This window comes from Ochotona curzoniae, unplaced genomic scaffold (genome assembly GCF_017591425.1).
Source record: "Ochotona curzoniae isolate NIBS_2020 unplaced genomic scaffold, NIBS_Ocur_1.0 contig_523, whole genome shotgun sequence".
Lineage (NCBI taxonomy): Eukaryota > Metazoa > Chordata > Mammalia > Lagomorpha > Ochotonidae > Ochotona > Ochotona curzoniae.
The window spans coordinates 11,774,467-11,786,775 of NW_024466459.1; the positions used below are offsets into that span (position 1 = coordinate 11,774,467).

Consider the following 12,309-nt stretch of genomic DNA (forward strand, 5'->3'; position numbering starts at 1 on the left):
GTCCTCATGGGAATGCCAGCCCCATGCCAGCCCTTGAGCCTGGGACGGGGCTGCACCTGCACCTCCTCCCACTCTCACGCTCAGCATCTGACCCTCCTGTGGGCTGAGCTGTGAGAGCGGCGGGCCCCAGGAACGGGCGGGGGCCCAGCCAGCAGGGAGCTGACCCCGAGCCTCGGTCCAGGCCCAGTAACAGGAAGCACGCACGCAGCCGTTGCCGGTAAGCGAGATCCGAGAGATTAGAGGTCTCTCGGCCGAATCAGAAGCCGCCTGAAGTCGGAGGGCGAGTTACAGGAAGGCGCAGGAAGCAGCCGTGGTAAATAACGCCAGATCTGAACACAAGCCCCAGCTGCCGGGGCCCACTGGGCACGGGGCAGCCCCCGGGGAGGGGCAGGTGGGGCCGCAGTGCAAGGACGCGCTGTGCTCTCAGCCCCAGGGGGGGCATCCACAGGCGGGGGCACCCACAGGCGGGGCACCCACAGGAGGGGGCACCCACAGGCGGGGGCACCCACAGGCGGGGCACCCACAGGAGGGGGCACCCACAGGCGGGGCACCCACAGGAGGGGGCACCCACAGGACGGGGCACCCACAGGAGGGGGCACCCACAGGCGGGCGCACCGGGGTCCAGGCCCCCCACACCCCTCTATCCCTCAGCTTCCTGCCTCCCCACGAAGCAAGGACCGGGTCGGCAGCATGGCTCCCCGGGACCTCCGTCCTGACCAGCAGGATGGAGCTCTCGGCTTCTGCCTGGTTCAGCCCTGGCTGTTCTGGCCATGGGCGGTGGCGGGGTGTAAGCCAGAGGATGGAAGCTTCTCCCCCTGCCCTCCCTCCCCTCCCCTTCCCATTCTCTTACTCTTTCAAAGAAATAAACAAATCATTTAAAAATATTCCCCCAAAGCAAAAAAGAAAGAAGAAACTTTTTGCCATGCCACCGAGAATGAGTCTGCAGCATCGGGACGGAGCGCAACGTGTGGCCATGCGACGGGGACAGGCTGGGCAGGCTGTTCCCAAGGCGGGGACCCCAAGAAGGCAGGACCCTCAGAGAGGCGCCCCACTTCTTCAGTGGGAACACCACACGCCCACCAGGATTCACGACACCACCAAGTCGGCCCACCTGGCTTTGCCTTCAGCTCCTGGCAGACCCTGGGAGCCGACGGAGATGATGCAAGAGCCTGGATCCCTGCCACGCACGCGCACGCACGCACGCACACGCACGCACGCTCTCGCACACGCACGCACACGCACACACGCACGCGCACGCACACACGCAGGGACCTGGGCTGAGCTCCCTGTCCCCTATGGCCGGCTTCTGGGGAGTGCGCAAGAAGAAGCAATTCTCTCACACTCTTTCTCCATTTATCACTTCGGGTCCCTCAAATGAACAGAGGAAGAAATGTTTATCTATTTCACTTGAAAGACCGAGTTAGAGAGAAGGAATCTTCCATCCATCGGTCACTCCCCAAACAAACTCAGTGGTTGGGAGTTGGATCAGTCTGAAGCCAGGAGCCAGGAGCTTCCTCCCGGTCTCCCATGCGGGTACAGGGTCTCAAGGCTTTGGGCCGTCCTCGACTGCTTTCCCAGGCCACAAGCAGGGAGCTGGATGGGGAGCGGGGCTGCCGGAACCCAGACAAGTGCTCTGACATGAGACGTCATTACAAACGAAGGTTTGACCCTCACATCAAGACACCACCCCAAGGAGAAAGAACTCTGCAAAGGAGTGCGATGAGGCCAGATGGGATGAGCTATGGTGGGGAGGTTCCCGGGAGCGCCCATCCACAGGGGGCATGGGTCCCGGGGTCAGCAGGCGGTGGGCTGAGTAAGCTCATAGCTCGACAGCCTGGACGCACCCAGAGGCCCCTGCTCAGGCGGCACCGGGAATGAGCCACGACGCGGCACAGGTGGCTGCTGGGAACACAGCCAGGAGAAGCTGGTGCCAGAGGGGACACACCCACCCAAGCCATACAAAGTACAGGAATGAGCCCTGCTCCGGCGCCACGAAGGGGCACAGCACAGAGCAGAACCATAAAGAGGCAGGTACCACTCATAAACAGCCCGGCAGCCGTCACTTCTGGGCAGGGGAGGGGCTGGGGCTGGGAAGGAAGCTTCTAGAATCCCGGGCATGATCTAATGGTTGGCCTTGGTCTGGGCTGTACACTGGACCCACAGGCCAAGCTTCTGGGCTCCTGGAGATCCACCTCCGGACGCATCCCTCAGGGTCACCCTGATTGCTGGCCTCAGCTCACCCCGCCGCCCAGTTTGAGCGCAGGCATGCGCGGAGGGGCCCCTGCTTTCTTCTCCCGCCTCCCAACAGCCCCCATGGCCCTCATATGGGGTCACCTGTAGTTGGGGGCCAAAGGTACAGCTGCCGGGTCCCCAGGAGGGAGTGAGCAGGGTGGGGGGCCGAAGCCCCTGCTTCATGAATCTCACAGTCCCAAGGCCAAGGGGTGGAACAGGAAGGACGCCCCCCACCTGTTTACCAGGACAGCTCCAATCTGCTGCCTGCCTTTATCTCCGGGGCCAGCCGGGTTCCCAGCAACAGCCTCCCGCAGCTCACTTCCTGCCGGCGGCCAGGCTTACAGGAATCCTCGCCCTGAACTGTGCATGTGGGTGCCAGTGGGCCCCCGAGGCTGCGCTAGGGCAGGGGTCCCAGGAGGCCTTCCCTGTCCGTCCCCTGCCTGGCCCAGGATTCCCAGTCTCATTCACCCTGCACAGGGGCCCAAGGTCAGACGCGTCTTCCTCTCATGGAGCTGGGGACTGGATGCCCGGCCTGCAGACTGGCCCTGGCGCTCGCGCGGAGCATCCTCCAGCCAGACGAGTAAACCGGCAGCAGTGACCTGGATCCCTGGGAGGGAAGCAGCTCCAGGGAGCCCAGGACCAGGGCCACCTCCCTCCCCTGCCAGGCTGGGACAGAGGACACATCTCAGTGGAGACTGACACTGAGACTGATGGCCAGGGCTAGAGGGCTGCTGGGTGGACAGGGAGCAGCACCCCTGGGCAACCCTGGAGCTTCCATGTGTGGCAGCAGGCTAGAGCTCACAATGACCCAGACAAGAACAGAGAGCATAGCACGGAAGGAGCAGTGGGGCAGCTGACACGGGGAGGAGGCCAGGGATGGCCTGACACCTTGGGGTGGTGGCTGTGCCAGCAGGGACTGGGGTCAGCAGGCTGGGCTCCCCGGGGGTTCCCGGTACCCAAGTCTTGCCACAGCTGTGGCCTGTCCCCCGCCTCTTTGGGGACAACCCAGTGCTCAGAGGCAGGTAGGCACATGAACACACATGTGTGAGTACACACACGTTATGGAAACACATACAACACGCATGCGCACAAAGCATGTGTGCCACACGCCTATGCACGCTCACACCAGTGCACACTCAGCTGCGCATGCTCACACCTGTGCACTCAGCTGTGCATGCTCACACCTGTGCACACTCAGCTGTGCACACTCACAGCTGTGCCACATACACCTGTGCACGCTCACACCTGTGCACACACATGCACCAGTGCCACACACACCTGTGCAGGCATATACCTGTGTATATACCTTACACACACATACACCTGACCCACACACACCTATGTGTGCAAACACACATGGCACACACAGAGACCTGAGCCCACACAGCTCCCCTGAGCCCAAGGCCCTCTGCACCTGAAGCCTCTTGCTGGCTCCCTGCACTGGGGCAGGGTGGAAGGACCAGGCTTCACCCCCACATCCTGGGGTTTGAGGAGGCCGCTCCCACCAGGCATAGAAGCCAGGTGGCACTGCCCCTTCTGCCCAGGCCCCTCCCCAAGGCTGCAGGCGGGCAGGCTGTGCCCGTTGTGACATGTCTGCCCTGTGAGGCCGCCCTGCACTTCTACCTGGCTGGAGGGGACCTCTCTCCTCGCTCCCCCAAAAGCTGCCCTCCAGCTGCTCCCTCCCATCCGCCACCTTCCTTCCCACAGGGCCTCAGCTCCCTGCCCCCCACTTCCCAGCAGAGGACAGGAGCCAGACATGCGGAGATAAGGGGCTTGTTTGTGAAGGGCGGGGAATTCAGGACAGACTGAGGGCCAAGTTGGAGAGGGGGAGGGGTGGGAGCCTGTCCTTCCAGGGCGATGGTCCCTAGGGAGCCACAGACCCCCAAGCCTCGCTAACTGGGGGCAGAGGTGGAGCGCTCCTGGAGGGTCACCCCAACCCTGGACATGCCTCCACCGCTGGGACCCTGCTGCCGGCTGCAGCCTCTGTCTTCCCAGGCCTGATACAGCAGCGCCTCCCACCCCAAGCCTTCCCACGCACTTTCCCTCGGCCCCATCTTCCAGACAGCCCTACAGCTGCCTCCTCCAGGGAGCCTGCCCTGCTGCCCACCAGATCTGTCCCAGCCTGACCTGAAGTGCCTCTGGTCCCTCCTGAGCCCCCAGACCCTGCTGGTCAGTGCTTGCAAGGGATGCCGTTGCCTTTGGTCAGCTGATGGGGTACAGGTAGGGCCGGGGCTGCAGGGAGCCTGTACTCCCCAGGTGAGACAGTCACCCCCCTGGTTGGGATGGAACGAGTGCAGACACACACACAGAGCTCTCACCAGGAGCCAGCAGTCAGGTCAGCATGACACCCCCGGCCACTGCAGTCTCCCGCCCACCCAGGCAAGCGACGATGCAGTGGCCCAGTTGGTAAGGGTCAGCATTGCCCCTGGGCACCAGGGGAGTTTTGGGGGGCAGATCCGTATGCACCCCGACCCCCCTCATTATGCCCCCCTAGCCCGAGCTCTGTGCATCCCTGTCCTGCACCTGTGCAACGCCCGCCGATTTCTACCCAAGGACCTGGTCACGCCCGTGGGAGGCTCGGTCTCTGAAAGACTTACACCTGGCTAGGGACTGCCCTGGTTTCCCAAGGAGTGCAGCAGGAACTACAACTCCCAGCGCGGCTCCGCGGGACCCGCTCGCGGCCAACTACAACTCCCGGCGTGCCGCGGGGGCCGCCCGCCTGTCCCGGGTCAGCCAGGACCCAGGTGTAGGAAGTTGGGCTACGGGGACTCCGCGGCTGCGGCCCTTCGCAGCCGGACCAAGGAAGGGGTCAGCAGCCCCGGCGAGCGGGGAGCCGGGCGCCGTCTCCGCCATGCTGCGTGCACTGGCCGGGGCCGCGGCCCCAGCACTGAGGGTCCTGCAGGCGCGGGGGTCCGGGAGCCGGGCGGGGGTCCCAGCCCACGTGGTGGACCTGCGCAGCGACACGGTGACCAGGCCCGGGCCGGCCATGCGGCGCGCCATGGCAGAGGCGGTGGTGGGGGACGACGACTACGGCGAAGACCCCACTGTCCGCGGTGAGCCCGGCGCGCAGGCCTGGGCTGGGGTCCCCCGGCGCTGTCCGCCGTGCTGCGGAGAAAGCCCGAGGCTGTGCGCGCTGGCGGGCTCGCAGTGGCCCTCCACCCCACTGCCAAGCCGGCCTGCCTTGGGTCAGCTGTCCAGGTGTCGCCCAGTCCCGCAGGCAAGGCCCCCTAAGGGAGGCGCTCCAGCGCCAGCCCCAGCTTGGACGCAGTCCTGGGCATCCTAAAACCCGTCCCTGTTGAGCATCCCGCTACAGACAAACCAAACTGACTCAGAAAAGGGGGTTCTCCCGAGGCAGAGAACGCAGCCAGCCACACCCCACCTGGCTGAGTTGCTGCCATGGAGTGCAGCCCTGAGCCGGGGCTATTGACCGGGTAGAGGGGTGATGGGGGCCAGGTCAGCACCACTGTGGCCCATGGAGTCTATGGGGGCGGCCTTGGAGACCCCAGGAGAGGGGACTTCATATGCGAGCTCCCTAAAGGATGAGGGTGCCAGCTCCTCCAGGCGGGAGGGCGTGTGAGAGAAGCAAACATCCAGCCGAAATGTGGGGGCAGGGGGCACCCCGACAGCCTTGGCTGACCTGCCTGCCGCCCTGTTCGCCCCGCTCACCTCCCCGAGAGCTCCTAGTGGGGTGGGGGTGGGGAGGAAGTCAGCAAGGAAACCGCAGGCCCCACCTGTGAGGACTTGATGGGAAAGGAAGTAAGACAGGTGTGAAAGCTGGGTGGGACAGGGAGTTCAAACCACAGGAGTTTCAGGGGGGGTGGGCACGGAGAACCGAGGCAGCCCAGCACTAACCTAGCACAGGATCAGGCCCGGGAGCTGGCAGACAGCAAGGGCTTCCTGCAGGAAAAACGGTGGGCTTGCCACCCACCCCAGCTGGCGCTGTCAGGTTCCAAACAGGAACAGTGGGGGCCAGGGCCTCCTCTCGGGGGCCCCCAGCTGATGGTCACTGCGTCTGATTAAAAATGCCATTGTTGAGACATGCCCACGGGCACAGTGGCCTTGGGTAAAAGCTGCTGGAACCCCTGCCTGCCCCTCTCCCTCCCCCCAGAGCTGCAGGAGAAGGCAGCCCAGTTGCTCGGGGTGGAGCAGACCCTGTTCGTGCCCACCAACACCATGGCTAACCTCATCTGTGGTGAGTGTGCCCACCCTGCAGAGCGCCTGCCTGGGGGTGGGGGACCGGGAGGTGGCGCTGGCTGCAGTGTTGTGGTCCCGCCTCCCCTTTCTGCCAGTCCCTGCCCTGGGCTGCCTGACTCCCGAGGGGGCACGCCGTGGCCCTTGGACTAGGTACCAAGGCCTGCCCTTCTCCCTGTCTCAGTGATGGCTCACTGCCGGCGCCGGGGCTCCCAGCTCCTCCTGGGACAGGAGTGTCACCTGCATGTCTACGAGCAGGGCGGGACGGCTCAGGTGAGGAGCAGGCCCCGAGCCCTGGGGAGAGCCACACGGCAAGCTGGGGCAGGAGGGGTGAGGGGAGGAGACCCTGCATGTCTCCCCTTTGGCCCCAGCTGGCCCCAGGGACCACTGGCCGAGGCCTGAGCTTTTGCCCGGGGCCCTGCTGCCCCCTAGTGGTCACACAGAGCATGGACAACCCAGGGTGAAGGTGTGTGGGGTGGGGGTGGGCTCAGGACCACCTGGCCCTGGTACCACATCTGAGCAGCAACTGCTCCTTCATCCCCTGCCCTCCTTGCAGATCGCCGGGGTGCACTCGCAGCCCCTCCCAGACCTGCCCCACGGCACCCTGGACCTGGCCGAGCTGGAGAGGGCGCTTGCCCGCTCCCGTGGAAACCGCTACCATCCGGTGTGTGAGCTGGTCTGCCTGGAGGACAGCCACAGCAGCTCAGGAGGCCGGGTCCTCCCCCTCAACTACCTGCGCCAGGTGTGCCCGCCCCGCACTGGTCTGCCCTGGCTCCCCACGGGCCTCGAGGTTGTAGATACGGAGGGAGCCACTGCCGGGTTTGCCCTGGGGTTCACCCAGTAGAGGGGCCCCCGACACCTGCCGTGGCCTGGGCTCACCCAGTAGAGGGCCCCGACACCTGCCGTGGCCTGGGCTCACCCAGTAGAGGGGCCCCCGACACCTGCCGTGGCCTGGGCTCACCCAGTAGAGGGCCCCGACACCTGCCGTGGCCTGGGCTCACCCAGTAGAGGGCCCCGACACCTGCCGTGGCCTGGGCTCACCCAGTAGAGGGCCCGACACCTGCCGTGGCCTGGACACTGAATGCTGAAGAGCACGTGCTGCAGTCACGAGCAGCTTGGCTGTGGTTCTCGGGGTCCCCTGGTCTTCAGCACCACATGTGCACAGGGGGCAGCTATTGCGATCATGAAACTGGCAGCCCCTGTATGAGAGCCCGGGCCAGCTGTCCACCCAGCCCCTCATGCCCGGGAGCCTCCCACACCTCCAGCCACTCTGACCTCTGCTGCAGGTACGCCACCTCGTCCGAACCCACGGGGCTCGCATCCACCTGGACGGGGCCCGGCTGATGAACGCGGCAGTGGCCCAGCGTGTGTCGCCAGCCCGCATTGTGGAGCACTGTGATTCCGTGTCCCTGTGCTTCTCCAAGGTGGGGAGCCCCTGGGGGGTGGAGGCCGACTTAGCTCCCCCTCCCCGGGAGGCCTGTCCCGGCGGGTTGGGCTCCCCTGAGCGCCTCCCCCTCTGTCTCAGGGCCTGGGCGCACCAGCAGGGGCTGTGCTTGGCGGATCCTCGGACTTCGTTGAGGAAGCCTGGCGCCTCCGGAAGGCCCTGGGCGGCGGCATGCGCCAGGCAGGGGTGCTGGCCGCCGCTGCCCTGGTGGGCCTGGCCGACGCCGAGCAGGTGCTGCGACAGGATCACGACAATGCCCGGCGGTTCGCCAGAGGTGCTTGGGGTGGGGCGGGCCGAGAGCCCCTACACACCTACACACGTCAGGCCCTGGGGACCCCGAAAGGGCCCAGGTCTGGTGGCCTGGCCCTGGGAAGTGCCCAGGAGTGGGACCCTGATTCCACTGGCTGTGGGCACCCGGGTGCGGCACCACTCAGTCCAGGTCCCCCGCCCCAGGACTCCAGGAGCTGGCGTCGCCCTTCTGCTCCGTGGACCCCAGGGCTGTGGAGACCAACATGGTGATGGTGACGGTGGACGGGCTGTCGCCAGTGGAGCTGTGCCAGCGCCTGCAGACCGTGAGCGCCGAGGAGGAGGCCCGGGTCGGCCAAGCGGTGCGAGTGCTGCTGTTCCCCTGGGCGGAGCGGACTGTGCGTGCCGTGTGGCACCGCGATGTCTCCGCCTGTGACACGGAGCTGGCGCTCAGGAAGTGGGGCTTCGTGTTGCAGCAGCTAGGGCACTGAGGACCGCCGGGGACCCCCGTGGGGTGTGGGCGTGGAGCCCGAGGCCGGCCTCTGGGGACAGCTGCCTGCACAGATACTCAGCACTGATGTCCCGTCACAAACAGCCAAGCGGAGGATGGGAAAGATGTGACTGCGGAGGGTAGCATTGTAGTGTAGTGGGTTAAGCCTCTGCCTGCAATGCCCACACTCCACATGAGTACCGGTTCAAGTCCCAGCTGTTCTACTTCCAATCCAGCTTCCTGACAATGAACCTGAGAAAGCAGTGGAGAATGGTCCAAGTGTTTGGGCTCCTGCACCCGTGGGACAACTGGAAGAAGCTCCAGGCTGCTAGCTCTGGCCTGGCACGGCTCTGGCCAATGCCAACATGTGGGGACCTGTACCAGCATATCTCTCTTGGTCTACCTCTCTGTAATTCTGCCTTTCAAATAAATATATTCTCGCGGCCTGGCATGGTAGCCTAGTGGCTAAAGTCCTCGCCTTGCACACTCCAGGATCCCATATGGGCACTGGTTCTAATCCCAGTGACCCGCTTCCCATCCAGCTCCCTGCTTGTGGCCTGGGAAGGCAGTCGAAGACAGGATGAGCCCCTGCACTTGCACAGGAGACCCAGAAGAAGCTCAGGGCTTCTGGCTTCAGATCAGCTCAGCTCTGGCCATTGCGCTCACTTGGGGAAGGAAGATCTTCCTCTCTGTCTCTCCTCCTCTCTGTGTATCTGACTTTGTGATAAAAATAAATAAATCTTGAAAAAAAAAGAATAAATATTAAAATAAAGATTGTCTGTTATTTGTAATACCCAAAGATAACCACCATTGCTGTTGAGGCATGTTGCACAGTGAGTGTGTGGTGTGTGCAGTCACACCAGTATTCTTGAAGTGGATGTGTTACAGTGTTAGGACTTGGCCCGTGTGTGACAGCAGGGCTCATGGACAGGAATGCAGCAAGTTCTAGCAGCTCCAACACACAGCTTGGAAGCAGCCCAGCATTCCACACTACAAAGACCCCAGACCCTCCACAGGTGCTCCCAGCCTCTCCAAGGAAGGTGGTCCGGGAGAATCCTCTGTGTCGGACCACGTGGGCTGCCCAGCCTGGTCACCTGGGAGAGGAGAGCCTCAGTGGGGTTTCACTGCCAGCGGACCTTTGCCTAGGAGAAGTGGGAGTGGGGGAGAGAACGCCACCCCCGGTGTAAGTGCAGGCTGCACGCCCAGCTCTCCCTGGGACACCTGCCTGGTGTGTCAGGTGTGGGTTCGCCATTAAGCTATGTGACCTTGCTCGCCGCAGCCCAAGTGCACAGGATTCCATTTGGCTTGCACATCCCAAACCAGCGGAGGGAAGCTGTCTCTGCCTCACAATATACAACAACAAAAAACTGATCCTGCACTCATCTCTGCCAACAGATGGGTAGGAAACTTGAAGAAATACAGCCCCGGAGCTCAGGAAAGGACGGAGACACGGATTCAAGGCAGCAGCATGGTGGGGTCCTGGGCAGTGGTGCGTGTGCGACGGGAGGAGGCAGATGGCCAGGGAAGACCTCACCCACCCACCTCTATCCTGCAGATCTAGCCTCTAGATCCGCCTAGCGGCTCCGCCGGCAGAGGTGGGCACCCAAAGCTCCAGCCCGCCTTGGCTCCAGGCACCCAGCATGATAACCAGTACCCGTCGGTGCGGGAGGACGGTCCCAATCGCAGGGCCTTAAAGCAGAGGCCTCTCGATGCCCGGGCAGATAGGAACCGGGCTGGAGTTCCACTGAGCGTGCCTTAATGACATCAATGGTGAGGGCCGCGTTAGCTGTCAGCGTCCACACTGGCTCCCAAGCACAGCCCACACACGTGCACACGGCCAGCTCCATGTGCGCATGCCGGCTGTTGGGAACAAAGCGCCAGAACCAAAGGCTGTTCGGACAGCTCGTAGCAGAAGCGGTGAGTCCCTGCTGTGTCCTCAGAGGGCTCTGCTGCAGGGAGCCTCTTCCTCAGCTACCCCAGTTGTCGGGCTGCACGCCAAGAGTGTGCCCAGGTCCTGTGGCCCAAGATGAGGGGCAGGGCGGGGAGCAGAGCTGATGCATAGTCCCCAGCTCAGGGTGTCCCCCCAGCCGCCCACTGCAGCACCTGCAAAGAAGGGCTAGCAGGGGCAGCAGTCCACAGCAGGACAAGGACAGCAACCCGAGGGCATGCACTGCCTGGAAACAGTCACCAGTGTGACAGTGGGGGACACCCAGCATTCACCCAACCCCCACCACAGGCTCCCTCCCACCTTCGGCCCCTCGGGGTCCCCCTGGCATGCCACGTGTTGCCAGATGACTTGCATGGGCCATTCTGCACCTTAGTCTTCCCCTCCATCAAATGGGGGTGAACAGGGCCCTGATGTAGCAAGCTAAACCTCTGCTGCAGTACCAGCATCCTATATGGGCACCGGTTCAAGTCCCAGCTATCCTACTTCACATCCAGCTCCCTGCTAATAACGCAAGTGAAAAAGTAAAAGAAAGTGTCTCAAGTCTTTGGGTCCCTGCACCCAGGTGGGAGACTCAGGCCCTTCCAGCCCTGAACTGGCCCAGCTCCAGCCATGGTAGCCATTGGGGGGACCTCTCTGTCTCCTTCTCTCTGTGACTTTGCCTTCCAAACAAATAAACCGTTTTTTTAAAATCATGTTTTCAAGGTGAGCCTCCTCCCAGCACTGTCCTGTGGCATGACGCCTGCCTCCTCCCTCCCACACTGGGGACTGTCCCGGGGCCTGGGGGGGCACAACGGACAGTGTGTGCGTGTCTGTGTGTGGGGGTGTGTGTGTGGTGTGTGTGTGTGTGGTGTGTGTGTGTGTGGTGTGGTGTGTGGTGTGTGGTGTGTGGTGTGGGTGTGTGTGTGTGGTGTGGGGGTGTGTGTGGTGTGGGTTTGTGTGTGTGGTGTGGTGTGGGTGTGGTGTGAGTGTGTCTGGTGTGTGTGGTGTGAGTGTGTCTGGTGTGTGTGGTGTGGTGTGTGTGTGTGGTGTGGGGTGTGTGGTGTGAGTGTGTCTGGTGTGTGTGGTGTGGTGTGTGTGTGGTGTGTGTGTGTGGTGTGTGAGTGTGTGTGTAGTGTGTGTGTGTGGTGTGAGTGTGTCTGGTGTGTGTGGAGTGTGTCTGGTGTGTGTGGTGTGTGTGGTGTGTGTGTGGTGTGGGGGTGTGTGTGGTGTGTGTGTGGTGTGGGGTGTGTGGTGTGAGTGTGTCTGGTGTGTGTGGTGTGGTGTGTGTGTGTGTGTGTGTGTAGTGTGTGTGTGGTGTGAGTGTGTCTGGTGTGTGTGGTGTGAGTGTGTCTGGTGTGTGTGGTGTGGTGTGTGTGTGTGGTGTGGGGTGTGTGGTGTGAGTGTGTCTGGTGTGTGTGGTGTGGTGTGTGTGTGGTGTGTGTGTGTGGTGTGGGAGTGTGTGTGTAGTGTGTGTGTGTGTGGTGTGTGTGATGTGTGTGTGGGTGTGGTGTGTGGTGTGTGAGTGTGTGTGGTGTGAGTGTGTGTGTGTGTGGTGTGGTGTGTGTGTGGTGTGTGTGTGGTGTGTGTGTGTGGTGTGGCAGTGTGTGTGTAGTGTGTGTGGTGTGAGTGTGTCTGGTGTGTGTGGTGTGAGTGTGTGTGTGGTGTGGGAGTGTGTGTGTGTGGTGTGTGGTGTGTGTGGTGTGTGTGTGTGTGGTGTGTGTGTAGTGTGTGTGTAGTGTGTGTGTGGTGTGGTGTGTGTGGTGTGGTGTGTGTGGTGTG

At 62.9% G+C, this 12,309-nt stretch overlaps 1 protein-coding gene across 1 annotated transcript; it reads left to right on the forward strand.

The window, feature by feature from the left end:
* Window positions 1–4,621: 4,621 nt before the first annotated feature.
* On the forward strand, window positions 4,622–8,820 carry LOC121162396 (probable low-specificity L-threonine aldolase 2). The gene is made up of 8 exons (XM_040989381.1): window positions 4,622–4,638; window positions 4,861–5,285; window positions 6,341–6,424; window positions 6,608–6,696; window positions 6,980–7,165; window positions 7,710–7,847; window positions 7,949–8,141; window positions 8,321–8,820. Exons 1-8 carry the CDS (start codon window positions 4,622–4,624, stop codon window positions 8,602–8,604), a joined length of 1,416 nt encoding a protein of 471 aa, XP_040845315.1. The 3' UTR covers window positions 8,605–8,820.
* Window positions 8,821–12,309: the final 3,489 nt, after the last annotated feature.